We start from the raw sequence: 15,036 nt of genomic DNA on the forward strand, positions 1-15,036 counted from the left end.
ATTTTAATATCTGAATGTTACATTATTATTATTATTATTATTATTAGTCTTTAGAATTTGTTAATTAAAAATGTAGATTAGGCATTCGGATCAAAAATTTTTTTTAACCCTAAGGCATGAAGAATTTGAGATGTTGAAGGTTAATTTTTTAGTTTAACCCCAGAGACCCTAAAAAGGCGGGATTTTTAAAAAAAAATTTTATTGTAATTTTTGTATAAATTTAAATAATGGCGGGAGTAATAATTTTTAAGCCAACAATTGATATAAAATAAGAAAACAGTCTGCGAGTTGAATGTAAGTTTGAGTAGGTAAGAGCAGAGATTACAGAGACCGCAAATACTCGTCGGTTGGTACAGCGGCAATCAAATCGAATTCGGTTTACAAAAGAATAAAGAGGGACTTTGATTGAAAACAGCTCGGTTTCAATCTCTCGTTCATCTCGCGTGCTCCAGCAGTCTAGGTGAATAAACACTGGCTTCCTCGCTTCCGATAGTCGATGCGATGCGCACTCTGGTACTCCGGCGAATCAATTCTCTTCGGGACTAGTGAGGTGTTAAGACCATTCTTCTTCACTTTAAATTACAAAGATTAAATGAACTTGAGTTAAGCCCCTCGCGGTCCTTTTTTACACGTAAATCATTATCACAATCACTCATTTTTTTTAAGACCACTTTTAGAATATTCGCTTTCATAAATACTTGAGCAAACTCACCATACTTTATAGCTAAATCGATAAATATGAGATCAGAAGATGTGTCATCATCAAACTGAGAAGAAACTTGATGGAAAACATTAATGTTTAACTTATCTCCCTTTCCCTTATCGTACGGAACATTAGCAATAAATCATAATGGTAATGGTTACATTTTCCATATATATATATATATATATATATATATATATATATATATATATATATATAGGTAAAGCAATTTCGACAATATAGACTTGGATACACACGCATTTGTGGGATTGGTGACGCATCTTGATATTCCCAGTCATATATATATATATTACTCATGATATCATGTCGTCGAAAACTTCCGCTCTGTCTACCGTTCAAATATATCTACATTTCATAATATATATATACATATATATACTTATGTATATTTTTTTGTTTATTTATATTAAAAAATGAATTTAAACTTAAACTTCAAAGACTTAAATATTACTAGCATCTTTTGAGGATAAGAATATATGTATATATATATGGTAAATTTTATTCGACCATGAGATGAAAATCTTTTATGGTGGTCCAAAGAAATTATTACATTAAATTTATAATATAAACTATATAATAAAAGTAATAATAATCTGACAGTAAAAAAAAGTCGGAGGTGATTCCATTTGAAAGTTTCTAAATCAAAAAAGTAATTGTACGCGACCCTATGAAATTTCCCAAATGTAGGAAGACATGTAAGACTCGAGGTAGCATATTCATATATATATATATATGTATATATGTATATATATAATGCGTCATGTTGGCAAGACGTATTAAAATTTATGTCAGCAAGGAAAATAATGAAAAAAGAATTTATCGCACAATAATCTTAATGATTATACAATGCAAAGTTATTTTAAATTTATAAACCTTATTTTATCATCTCTTATGTATAGGAATCCAATTCTTTACCGTTTTACTACAATACTATTTTATTTATTTATTTTTTTTCGTGTCACGGCATTCCAACGGTAAATTTATTTTCCCACATGAATTTTATCCCGTAATTTTTCATAAAATCCCCGCGTTCCTTTCCTACAGAATTTAATTCACATTATACATACATAAAATACGTAACAAACTAAACAATGAAAATTTTACATAAATATCATTAGCTTTTTTATTTTTCAATAAGTTTCTTATTGATAGCGCCGGTAAATAAATTTATATAAATATATTTAGCTGCATAAAAAAAATAATTGGAGGTTTATGAAATTAATTGATAATTATTTTATTTACTATTGTTAATTTTTAAATTGTATAGCATAGTATAAAAATTTTTAAAATCACCCGCGGAGCCGTAGGCGCGGCATTGAAAAGTTTCAAGCGAAAGGTCTAGGGTTCGAATCCCAGGGTCGGCACTAGACTAAAAAAAACATATTTTCCTACAATAATTGATATTTCCAATTAATCTAAATAATTTTTAATAGTTTTTTACCTCAACTTGTTATTTAAATATTTGTCAATTTTTTTTTTTTTTTTTTTTTTTTTTTTATATTAAATAATTAATTTTTTATGTGAATTTCTGGTGAGGTATTTTTTGTCAACGATAAAAGAACGTTTATAAAAATGATTGTTAGTTTATTTGTATGAAATCAATACCAGACGAATGGAAGGAAACAATTAAACAAAGTAGTTGAAGTCCGGAAGGTAACGCGTAACGTACATGCAACGAAAGAAAGACCAACTAAGTATAAGTCACGCAATCATTTTCGTGCACAAGATCTATATGACTTACCGATGTCGCTGTGTTTTATGTATAAAATACTCGATTGTTTGAATTTAAATTAACAATAAATTATAAAATATATAAATATATATGAAGTAGTAGTATTTATTTTTATTTTTATTCTTGTTTCAGATTTTTGACGACTGATCCAAGTAAAAGACGCAGGTAAGCCTGGAGAAGCTTCAGTAAATTTTTAACGAATTTTATTTTTTCTTCTTATAAATAATTTTATTTATATAAATTATAAAATAGTTTTTAATATACTTAAAGTCAGTGTACCGATCAGTAGGTTTTACTTTAGCTGATGTAAATTATTCATGAGTCACATGTGACTTAAAAAGCTTTGAAGTACCAGCAGCATAGAATAGTAAGACTTTTAGACGATAGTGCGATCCGAGAAAAGATTTAATTTTTTTTTACTAAACTGGTGTAGATTGAAATAAATACTAGACTATCTGCGAATTTTCTTATCCAAAGTTGCAGAAATTGTTAATTATTTATCTGTTTAAATTCATCACATTCTGGATGCTGAGGAATGTCTTAACTGTCAGCAGTGACAGTAATTGCAGATAAAGGGTGAAGTCAAAAAAAAAAAAAGTAAATATTTTAACACTTGGTAATTTTTATCAGAGTAAAATATTTTTGTAAAAAAATTGAAATTGTTGAAGCAAATTATGAGAGACTTACTCGGCTGTTTTTGCAGATTAAGTCTGCTCTTGTCGGATATATTATAAAAGTAAAGGGGTTGTAATTTTAAAAGCTGATATAGTTTTTCAGTATTCGACTTGTAAATTAATAACCCAAACATGCTGGTACATACTACAGTATAAAGTATACAGAGTACAGAAGTCTAGTACTTGAAAAACTTCTCAGTCGGCATTATCCGGCTGGATTTATAAGAAGATCTGGACTTATTTGAAAAGTTATGCAATCTTGTTGGCCCCGACACGAGCACACGTTTTACTGCCACGCTTCTGTAAATATTATCAAAAAAACTTTACAAATAGAATCCAAAATGTCACATATATATATATATATATCACTACTTTTTTACATACATATTTTAGATACACTTTTTGGTTTCATATATTTTATTAATACAAAGCGTCAATATACAACACTCTTATTATACATTTTCTATACTTAGAAAAATATTTACTGAGTTTACTGAAAAATTCATGAAAAAAATTTTCGGGACACTCAAAATTATATAAAAATAATGATAAGATTCGTAAATGACTAAGATCGGATAAATAAATTTATGCCAAATTTTTGGGGTGCCCCGTTTTGCCCCGGTCTCATTTTCTCCGACTTTTCCCTGTATACATATGAAATATTAAGTGAATAATTATAATTAAATTATTAAATTAAAATTGAATTTAAAACGAAAATATTAGTAGTCAAAAATGAAATTCAATTAATGATTGAATGCATATAATTTAAATTTCTATTGATAATAAAGAGTATTGATTTAAATTATTTAATTAAATTCCATTACTAATTTATGAATATTCATCAAACCGGGTTACATGTTCAATCTCCATAATATGATACCCCAAAATATCATAAACTAAATTTAATTATAATAAATTCTTCGCACAATTTTTTTTTATTGATATGGCAAATTTTCGGCTCGCTTGAGAAATTCATAAATTGAAAAATTTTTACACAAACATATTTCCTTGAAACAATTAAACAAAAAGTATGTAAACACTTTTCCAACCCCAGACATACCGAAATTTTTATTTCCAAAAACTTTGAATCCTGTTATTTTAATTAACAGCTTGTGTAAACATGTCTCTATAATTCGTCGGTAAAATTCTCTCATGTACAACAAACTCTGAAAATTAATATAATATAATATAATATAATAAAATAATATCAGATGAAGTTATTTTCCCATAAACGCCCAAGTTGTATTATTGGCACACCGTACTTCTGTAAATTTCGTTAATGTTTCCGGCCGAAACAGCATTATTACATTTCCTGTACAATCTATTCTGTTATATATGACCAAAAATATATGATAATACTGAATATTGGGGTTAGCATCAGATATGGCGTTGAGTTTTATCACAAGTTTTAATGGAGTATTCCAGTAAACATAAATAGCCATTCAGATATTACGCTGGTATCTCTATTAAAAAGTATATTTTGAAAACTCATACACTTGGGTATTCAACAGTTCACATTACACGGCGTACTTGATGCGAAAAGTAAAGGTGTATGCTGCAGTATTGCTTATTTCGGTTACTTGGAGCGTATAAGGAATTAATGAAAGCTCTTATCTGGGGCTTCATACGTCTCTTGGTTTTCGTCATGTCTTTGCACTAGTGCACTCACATCATAGACTGGCTTCTTACCTATCATCGATTCTCGATAAAAGGTTTCATTTAACTCTGAAAAAAGCACACGTCCTCCGAAGACAGCTCTATTAATACAAGCGAAGGGAAATTTTAAATTTATCTGATCGAAGATTAATGCTAAATAGGAAAACTCCTATTATTCTGATTAACGATCTGCGGAAAGATTACAGAGCACAGAAAGTCGTTAAATTATATTTGTTGGTTAATTTTATTTCTCGAGAGAAATAAAATTATTTTATCTCAACCTCGGAAAGTTTAGTTTGAGGAATAAAGTTTGGTAGTTTCATTAAAAGATTTAACCTTCCGTGTAACTTGTAAAAGTGAATTTTCACTTTTTAACTTTTCGAGACTAGTAACAACGTGTTAGAAACCTTAAATTATTTTATCATAAATATGTAAATATATAGTTATATATTTTGTATACATTATATACTTACTGGTGCTTTACTTGGCTATACTTAAATCATGACATTTAACTCTGTAATTAAAATTTCGTTGATGTTAAATTTTGTAGTTAAATATATATCTATATAAATATATGTAACAGTACTTGAAACTGCTTAAATTATTATATATATAACTGTAATTAAAATTTCGAAGTTTTTATTTACTTGTATAAACTGAAGCCGTTTTCTCATCTCTCTGCATGTCATAAGTTTAATGTAACAAAAAAAACTCTATTCGTGTACAAGTACAAATTAAAAAGATAACAGAACCTCATTAATTAAAAAAAAAAATTTATTCATTTAGAATAATTACATATATATATATATATATATATATATATATATATATATATATATATATATATATATATATATATATATATATGTTCTAGGTTAATAAATATATATTTAAACCTAATGATTATTGATTTAAAAAGTTATGGTGCTGAGCAGCAGCGCGAGTAGTTCAGTGCTTAAAAAATATAAGGGCAGGCAAACCCGACCATCCCGAAAATTTTTTAAAAAGTATTTTTTTTCTAATTCGTCTTAATCGTCATTAGGGATATACATAAAAATAAAAAGATTTCCTGTTAAAATGCGCAAAACCCATTATTTCCTTATCGGTCCTGTTTTTCCCAGCCTTCCCCTCGATAACACGATCAAAGTATCTATCAACTTAAATTACCATAAGAAATACCGAAATATAGAAATGACAGTTATTTTCCAGACCATTAGTATCTGAGTGGAGTTTTACGGAAATGAACAAGTCTCGCAATCGGAGGGTTCTCAATTGAGTCATATCTCGAACGTAAAAAAATAAAAAAAAAAAAAAATAAAAATAAACCAAGGGCGAATAAGAGATAAGAGATAGCTATTGAAAGGAATGTGGTGGTAACGTAATAACAAGACCTTATATTACCGAAGTATCCATATAAACAACCTGTAACTTATTCAACATAAATCCCTTTACGTAATTTCACCCCTTATATATTTACCGTCACGACCTCACGACATCACGCTAAGCTAAACGAAGACACAAGACAAGTATTTGCCTCCTCTATCTTCCTTACTCAGTACCTCAACCTTTGCCACGCAATGTCCTCAATCCATTAACATACAACGTAATTAAATCCCTGAATTTTGTCTCTCCGAGATTGATGATTCACTGACTCGCCTATTCCCACATATTTATATATATCTAATGCAATTATATTGGTAGCATGTAATTTAAAGTATAAAGTACACCTTCATACAATTAAATATGTAATTATTATTCAAGGATTGCGTGATTTTGAATACAGGAGAGATTGCCGCGTCGTGTAATCAATCACTCGGATGTTCATTTTGTAGATTTTCAAAAAATGAGTAGAGATAAATGTAATTTTTTGTAAAAAGCAGATAGTCAGACGATGCTCATAAATATTTTATTACCTGCGAAAAGGTGAAATGTCAAAAAAAAAAAAGTTGAAAATGATAAGAGCTAAGTAGTTTTATCGGTACATCGTTCAGCATAACACTTTGCAACATAGTCCAATGGAGCAGAGTATGAATACCTCTCAAAAAACACGTTCCGAAAAATGGCATCAAAGGGTTGTGCGCTTGGCCAGGTTGTCTTTATATCTAGATACGTCTACATACATATATTTATCTTTTTTACTTTTAACCCAACCCAGGGCTTTATCTTTTTATGCTATTTTTTGTTTTATTACATTTATTTTTTGCTGAAACTAGGCGGGCAAAGAAAGTACAAACTCTTTTGCGGTAACTCAGCGCATATCTAAGTTGCATTGCTGTGAATTTACAAGTCAAATACTAGACGATCAATAGGATCAAGCTGAGGTCTTCTCTGCTGGTTTTATCTGAATTTAATTTTTACAATAGATATTTAACTGACTCTTTTAGAGTTTACGCTTTTTGTCGTAAATCATTGATGGGTTTTTTGCTTTTATTTTTTTTAAATAAAATTAAATTTTAATAAAAAAAAATCCCGGCTTCAACAGAGAATTCCATGGAAGTTAAATTCCCATGAAAAAAATTTAAAGCCAAGTCGAAGAGCCCAGCAATTAATACAGGCCGAAAATTATCAGTGTCGAAATTTTGCTGATGTCCAGACCTAAAAAAGTTTTTAATAATTTATGTTTTAAAAAAAAATTCAAAAATTACTAAAACTCGGCTAACCAGTATCGTATATTTTACCCGGGTTTCCACCTCTTGAAATAAATTTAAATAAACGTTTAAGTTTTAAATGAAAAAAAAAAAAAATATTATGTTTCAGAATAACCATGAGGCTGCTGTCAATCCTGCTGTGCCTTGGTCTCGTGCTGAGACTGAGCATCAGCCAAGAAGTCTGGGATTGCGGACCCCCGTGCAAATGTAAATGGGTGTCGGGTAAAAAAACAGCGGACTGTACGCGACAGAACTACACCCACGTACCAAATTACTTGTCCTCGGAGATCCAGAACCTGGACCTGACCTCCAACAGGATAAACCACCTGCAAGAAGGCGCATTTAGCCGCGTGGGTCTCGTCAATCTCCACAAATTAGTGATGCGTAATTGCGGAATCCGGACGATAAACACCGGCGCCTTCAACGGGTTGAAAATAGTCATCGAGCTCGACCTCACCGGCAATCACATAACGAACTTGATGCCCGGCACATTCTTGGAGACCCAGAAGCTGCGCGTGCTTTTGTTAAACCACAATTCCTTGCAATCTCTCGACAACGGACTGTTCCACGACCTCGAGCATCTGCAGCGAGTCGAGATATCCCACAACCATCTTGAACGTATCTCAGACCGTACATTTGAGAATCTCCCGGGATTTGTTACCCTCACACTGAACGACAATAATTTAACCAGCGTGAAGCTCGCGACCTTTGAAAATTTACCCAGATTGGGTAGCCTCGAATTGCGTAACAACCAATGGAACTGCAACTGCCACTTGAAAAAGTTTCGTAACTGGACAATAGAACGGAAATTGTACACTAAGGGAACAACTTGCGTCCAGCCAGAATCCCTGGCAGGTAAAATGTGGGACGAAGTTGATTCCGATGAATTTGCCTGCCGTCCAAAAATAATTTCAATCGGCGCTTATCCGCAAATAGAAATAGGCGACACCGTTACTATGTGGTGCCATGCATCGGGAATACCTCGACCTCAACTGTCCTGGGCTCATAGGTCACGTGTTTTAAATAATTCAACAAAACGGCACACCAGTGATCGCGGTTACTATTTATCTGAACGTCACGAGTGGTTAAATTTGACAATCACCGACGTAATACCCTACGACAAAGGGGAGTATATTTGTATCGCAAAGAGTCCCGGTGGAATTGTTGAAAAAAATATAACACTGGCAATTATCGGGGATGCTGACAACACGAGAACAAGTTTGATTAGTTTGCCATTGGCACTGGGGCTCGGCGTGACACTGCTGATATTTTTATTGTTCTTCTTGACGCTCTGTACGTGGTACTGGCGACGTAAGAAAAGACACGAGAATGAGAAGAGTGCGGATGTCACGTCTCTGGAGCATCATGGTCTGGGCGAACAAGAGAAATCACTCATTACGGCAATTAATCCGGTTGTTAAACCGCCCAGGAGATATGAAGCGCCCTCGGTCACGTCTCATGGTACCGAGATGACGGAACTTAATCGCACGCTACTTGACAACGACTCCGTCTTCGGTCAGTACACTGCTTTTATTACTAACTGCGCTGTTAAATAATACTTAGTTTTATTTATTTACTTTTAACATTCATTTATATTTAGCCTACGTACTAATATATGTGCATACTCATTCATTTGAGTGTAAATAAATAAGTCAGGGATCATGTAAAAACAAATATATATATATATATTATATATAGATAAATTTTTAAATAATTATTCAAATACTTTAGAAGGTTACAAAAATTTATTTCTATTTTTTTTAGTCGCGCATTAATTACAGAGGTGGGGCAAAATGGACCATCCAATTTTTTGAAACTGTAATGGGCTATGGGGCAATTTGGGCCACTCAAAATTTATTTAAAAAATTTTTCATTTATTTTGTTTGAATTTAAAAATGACAAAATGGGGGTAAAATGGGCACCGATTTTTTACAGAGGGTAATCTGGACATAGGAGAATTCGGGCCAAAGTTATTATTTAAAAAATAAAGTATTTGAATTTTTATTTTAAGACTTATAAAAAATATGTAAATGTAAATATTTAAAATAATTTATTTAATTATGAGTAGTGAGTTTTTTTTATTGATTTTTATTTATTTATGTTTTTAAAACAGAGCTTTAAATGAAATATATAAAAAAATGAAAACGAATCTAAATAATAATAACTGGTAAAGTGCCTCTTTAAATAAAAAAAAATCATAAAGAAAACACACATTATAATTTTATTATTTTTTTCCACGCAATTAAATCAGGTTGTTTTTTTTTGTTTTATTATTTACAGCCGACGGCGTGGGAAGTGTAATAGGCGTGATGGGCGGCATGGTTGACGAACGAGCTCGCGCTACTCCCGAGCTGAGTGTCGAGAGCTCAACTCTGCTCCGCGGAGCGAGTTACCGTCACTACCCTCCGGATTTGCTGGCTTTTTCCGGGGGTCGGGGGGCGTCTCCAACCAGTCAATCATCAACCCTTCCCGATACTCGTTCTTCAAACCACTACCAGCACCCCCACCTGCATCAATCGCACCCGCAGCATCCTCAACAATCGCCGTCCCACCAGCAGCAATCACCTCGTGGATTTTCGCCCTCATCGGGTCAATATCCCGCAGCATTTAAAACACTTCCGCACAATTTAAATCGTCAAATGGCAGTTTATAATTCCCCAGTGCTACCAGTTATGCCGCGACACGGTTACGTGACAATTCCACGTCGTCCAAGAGCACCCAGCTGGAGCAGCGGACCTCCAAGTTCACCAGTTGATCATCTCGAGCCAGTTTATGACAATTTAGGCGCTCGTACAACTGCCGACGGTAGTTCGGTACTGTCTTTAAATAAAATAAACAAAAGTCCCGAGCCGATATCATCAATGAGAATGCGACCATTACCCAGTACGCCCACATCAGCATCCAATAATAATAATAATAATAACACTAGTAGTAGTAGTAATAGAGATAGTAATAATACGCCAAGTAAACCTCAAACACCAACACCAACATCATTAACTCCACTCAGTCCCTCGGCATCAACACCAACATCAAGTTTCCCAACAACTTCTGCTCATTTTAACTCAATACAACGGAGCACACCAAATATCTTCAATAGCAGCAGCATCAGTACCAACAGCAGCAACACCAGCGGGAACCCATCCGACAGATCAGCGCCCGAGGGTGCCGCCGAATGGTTTACTAAACTTCCCGATGAAATAGAGAAACGTGTTCGCCGCGAATCTACATCCTCACCACTACCGGCCCCGTCGGCCCCAACGCCAACGCCAACGCAAACAACACCGTCGTCCTCAAACACAACATCTGGTCAAAGTGCCACGAGTACATTGGGAAGAAAAATACCCCCGAGACCGCCACCAAAGCCCAAAAAAAAGTCTGCAAACGGACCTCTGTACGAGGACGAGGGCGAAGACGGTACGGAAGTTTGATTTATTTGGTCTCGGCGGAGAGTAAAAAGCAACTCGGTCTTCGTCGACGACCTATAGTGCCTTTTTTTAATGTTTATTGTTAAGCAAAGAATGTGTGCCAGATTTTTTTTAAACTCACTACGTATTTAAACTCACTGGGGTATAAGTGGATAAATTGGTCTTCCAGCAAATGTCACGCAGATCAACTCGAGAATAATGAAAAAACAAAAAGACTATTGACGATTAAATAAAATATATTGTTTGTTAGTGTACAATAAATACGCGGAACAAGAATTAGTGTTCTTCCATTCAATAAAACAAATCCTTATCTTTTTTCTTTGTTTTTTTTTTTTTTATTTTGGATTACAATTGAGGTAGCGACTAAAGGCCAATCATGTTGGAATGAGCAATAAATCTCATTATGTTCTTTACATTGCCATTAATATTTATACTCATTATGCATTTAAACGCAGGATATTTTTATAAAATCAATTTTTATTTTATTTTTTGACATTCCATTTATTTAAAAAAAAAAAAAATGAAAATTTTTTTGACCGCCGCACGGAATTATACAAGAAAGTGGGGCAAAATGGGCCGTATATGATCTTTGGAAGTATGGGGTAAGATGGCCTCCTGAGCAGTGAGGCCATTTTAAAATTTTTATCGCAAATTTTTTCAAAATGGTCGCACTGTTGACCAACTTACCCCACATTTTTTGCGATTGAAAAAAAAATTTTTTTTATGAGACGGTGTCTGATTTTCCCCCCCCTTTTCCCAGTACGAAAATTTAGACGCGCGGATAAGTACATAAATGACAGAATAAATATAAATATTTATTTAGTGGCCCTAAAATAATAATTATATGTTTTATAATTAATTATTTAAGTATTTATATATTTTCACAGTTTAATAAAATAATAATTATTATAATGAAATAAACGGATAATTTTATTATCATACGCGCAATCAACGCTACGTGTGTTCGATATATATACATATATCTATATATATGATTTATTGCTCGCTCTAATTTACAATACAAATATAAATACTTGTAATACTAAATATATAATAATGATAATTTATAATAATAATAATGATAATTAACTACGGCTTACAATCATTCGGTGAATTAATTATACATGTACGTCTATTTTGTCATCAATCATAAATCATCAATCATTATTTGTGATTATCGATCTACATAACGATTTATATTTTTTAATTTAGAAAATATCATTTATATTTTCCCTATCTAATGATAATTAATAAATACAGAGTTTAATGTTAATAAAAAAAGTTTTAATATAAATATAATGTTGACTGGTGTTACTAAACAATAATTATTTTAAAATATATATAATTGTAATTATAAATTAATGCAGCTTAGAAGTTAATTTTTGTTTTTTATATTCCTAGAGATTAATTCTTCCAATTCCAATGGAATTTGCAATATGCATTTAATTGATAGTTTTAATTACAACTAATAGTATTAATTTATTTTTATTTTTATTACAATTTTTAATTATTTATTTTTAGAGCTTAAGTAAATCAATGGACTATTATTATTTTACTTTATTGACAAAAAAAAAAAATAATTTTAAAAAAATTGCGGGAATTTTTAAATTTGAATTTTTTCCCGCGCATAAAAAATTTTCATCGAGTCAATGTTAATTCAAATTTTGAATTTTTAAGTTCGATTCAAATTCAAACTCAAAGTTTTTTATGCTCGCGCCATTTTATTTTTGAATTTGAAATTTTTCCCGCGCATTGGAATTAACATTGACTCGATTGAAATTTTTAAAATTTTTTATGTTCGCGCCATTTTATTTTTAAATTTGACAGTAAAGTAATTTATCTTTTTCATAATACATAAAAATTAATCCGCTTCATTAGTGAATTTCTGCAACAGATCAATACACGATAATTTAATTTTCCGTATAACTAATCCGATTAATTAAAACAAATAAATGTAAATAAATCTGTAACCAATCAAGAGATTTACAAAAATAAAAAATTTAATTCTCACGACTTTGTTTGAAAAAAAAAAACAAATATATAAAATTTTTAACAACAATTTTAAAATTAAAATTAATCATAATGCCTATAAATTTTTTCAAAATGTATAGAAAATATGAGGACAATTTCGCTGTCATAATTTAAGTGGTCTAACAGACCGTTGGTCAATTGGCTCATCTTTATATGTACATACACTCATTAAACAATCAACACACACACATACATGTATGCATATATATGTATAAAAAATGTTAATACACTAAATTAATTGTATACATTGTTAAATATATATATATATATATATATATATATATATATATATATATATATATATATATCAAGCACTCTTAATAAATAATTGTTAAGAACGGAGCTCAATTGGCCATTATATATATACACAAACTACGTCATATATATATTTATATTTTTTAATTATCCTTATTTATAATTATCATCAATACTCTTTTTACGTACACTGAAAAAAAAAATAATTTTTGTTATAATAATATTTTTTAAATTAATAAAAATATCCTCATATTAATCAATTAAAATTATCTTATTAATTATTAATTAATTAAAGTTAGAAAATAATTTTCTTAACAAAACATTTGCAGTTTATTCCGAGTACTCTAAAAAAACATCAGGGCATTTTGAACTGAATTTTGATTTTTTTAATAAAGAAAATTATTTTTTATTAAAATTTCAAAATTTTCAGAATGAAAATTTATTAGATTTAAAATTTTATTTTTTATTTATAAAAACTGACATATTTTTTTAAAATTAAAAATATAAATAAAATTGTTGTTAAAAAAAAATGGATTTAAAAAAAACAAGTCCATTGTTTACTGAGGCACTTTACCAATAATTTTATTATTTTAAAACATATATATATATATATATATATATATATATATATTAATGTTTTTTATAAATATTTACATGTTTTTTTAAATTTATCAAATAAGATTTTATAAATTACAAAAATTAATTTAAATAAATATAATTAGGTTTAGCTCATATTTAAAATATTAATTTACTTTCTATATTCCAACATTTATTTATCTTTAGCAATGTAAATATATATATTTAATGCAGTATTTTGTCGGTTTTTAAAATAAATTTTTTATAATAAACAAAAAAAATAATGGAATTAAATAATTAATTGAAATTAAAATTAAAACTAAATTAAATAAAAGACTACGAGTGTAGATATATATAAACGATGTATTATAGCTGACTAATTAGATACGTGATAGTGATAATTACAATAATACTTCGCGTTTTATTAACATGCTTACTATTATTTATAGATTAATAATTATAATAATAATAATTATGTTTTACAAAGATGAGCTATTCGATAATTATTAAATATATATACATATATATTTTATTTATAATAAATAAAATAAAAAAATAAAAATAATTATCCAAGAGTTTAAGGGAAAATATTTCTACGGATACCAATTCTGGTGTAATGTAAATATTATACATATTTTATAAATGAAAAAATAAATATATGATAAGTGTATTGATAAGAGATAATATAGTGGTTTAAATTTAACGTAAGGATTAATTGTAAGAAATAAAATTTATTGATGTATATGAAAAGAACTGTAAACTCTATTAATATTAAATGAGTTAAATTTTAATAAATAATTCCTGATCCTTATATTTATTTCATTTTTTTTTAACCTTTGACACCTGGGGTAAGTAAGCGGAATTAAATTTTGGGGCTGCGATGTCAATTTTATCGCGGGAAATTTTTTTAAATCAAGCAAATGGCTGTCAAAAAAATCACAAAATTTAATTTTTTGAAATGTAGGGTAAATTGGTCACCCGAGTAGTGAAGCCATTTTAGAATTTTAATTAAAAATTTTTTTCAAAATGGTCGCACTAGTAGGGTGACCAATTTACCCCAGATTTTTTTGAATGCAGACAAAATTTTACAGAAAAATTTTTTTTTTACGATTACGAAAAATTTCAAATTATTCGACTGCCGTACGGAATTATAGGAGAAAGTGGGGCAAAATAGGCAACTATTTTTGATCGCGACTCTGAGTCAATTTTTTTTAAAAATGGATAAAATTAAAATTTTTGTGGATAATTTTTTGACGTCAAATTAATCAGGAACAAAAATCGATAAAAAAAAATCTTTGATACCTGAATCGGTACG

General features: G+C 30.0%; 1 protein-coding gene across 1 annotated transcript in view; it reads left to right on the forward strand.

Moving 5' to 3' along the window:
- Positions 1-11,135, forward strand: part of LOC103571726 (uncharacterized) — a 113,045-nt gene extending 101,910 nt beyond the window's left edge. The window contains exons 5-7 of the mRNA XM_014444812.2: positions 2,589-2,621; positions 7,544-8,949; positions 9,715-11,135. Of these exons, the coding sequence (XP_014300298.2) occupies positions 7,551-8,949; positions 9,715-10,862 (2,547 nt within the window). The 5' untranslated portion in view covers positions 2,589-2,621; positions 7,544-7,550 and the 3' untranslated portion in view covers positions 10,863-11,135. The remainder of the gene's footprint in view (positions 1-2,588; positions 2,622-7,543; positions 8,950-9,714) is intronic.
- Positions 11,136-15,036: the final 3,901 nt, after the last annotated feature.

This window comes from Microplitis demolitor, chromosome 10 (genome assembly GCF_026212275.2).
Source record: "Microplitis demolitor isolate Queensland-Clemson2020A chromosome 10, iyMicDemo2.1a, whole genome shotgun sequence".
NCBI classification, from domain to species: domain Eukaryota; kingdom Metazoa; phylum Arthropoda; class Insecta; order Hymenoptera; family Braconidae; genus Microplitis; species Microplitis demolitor.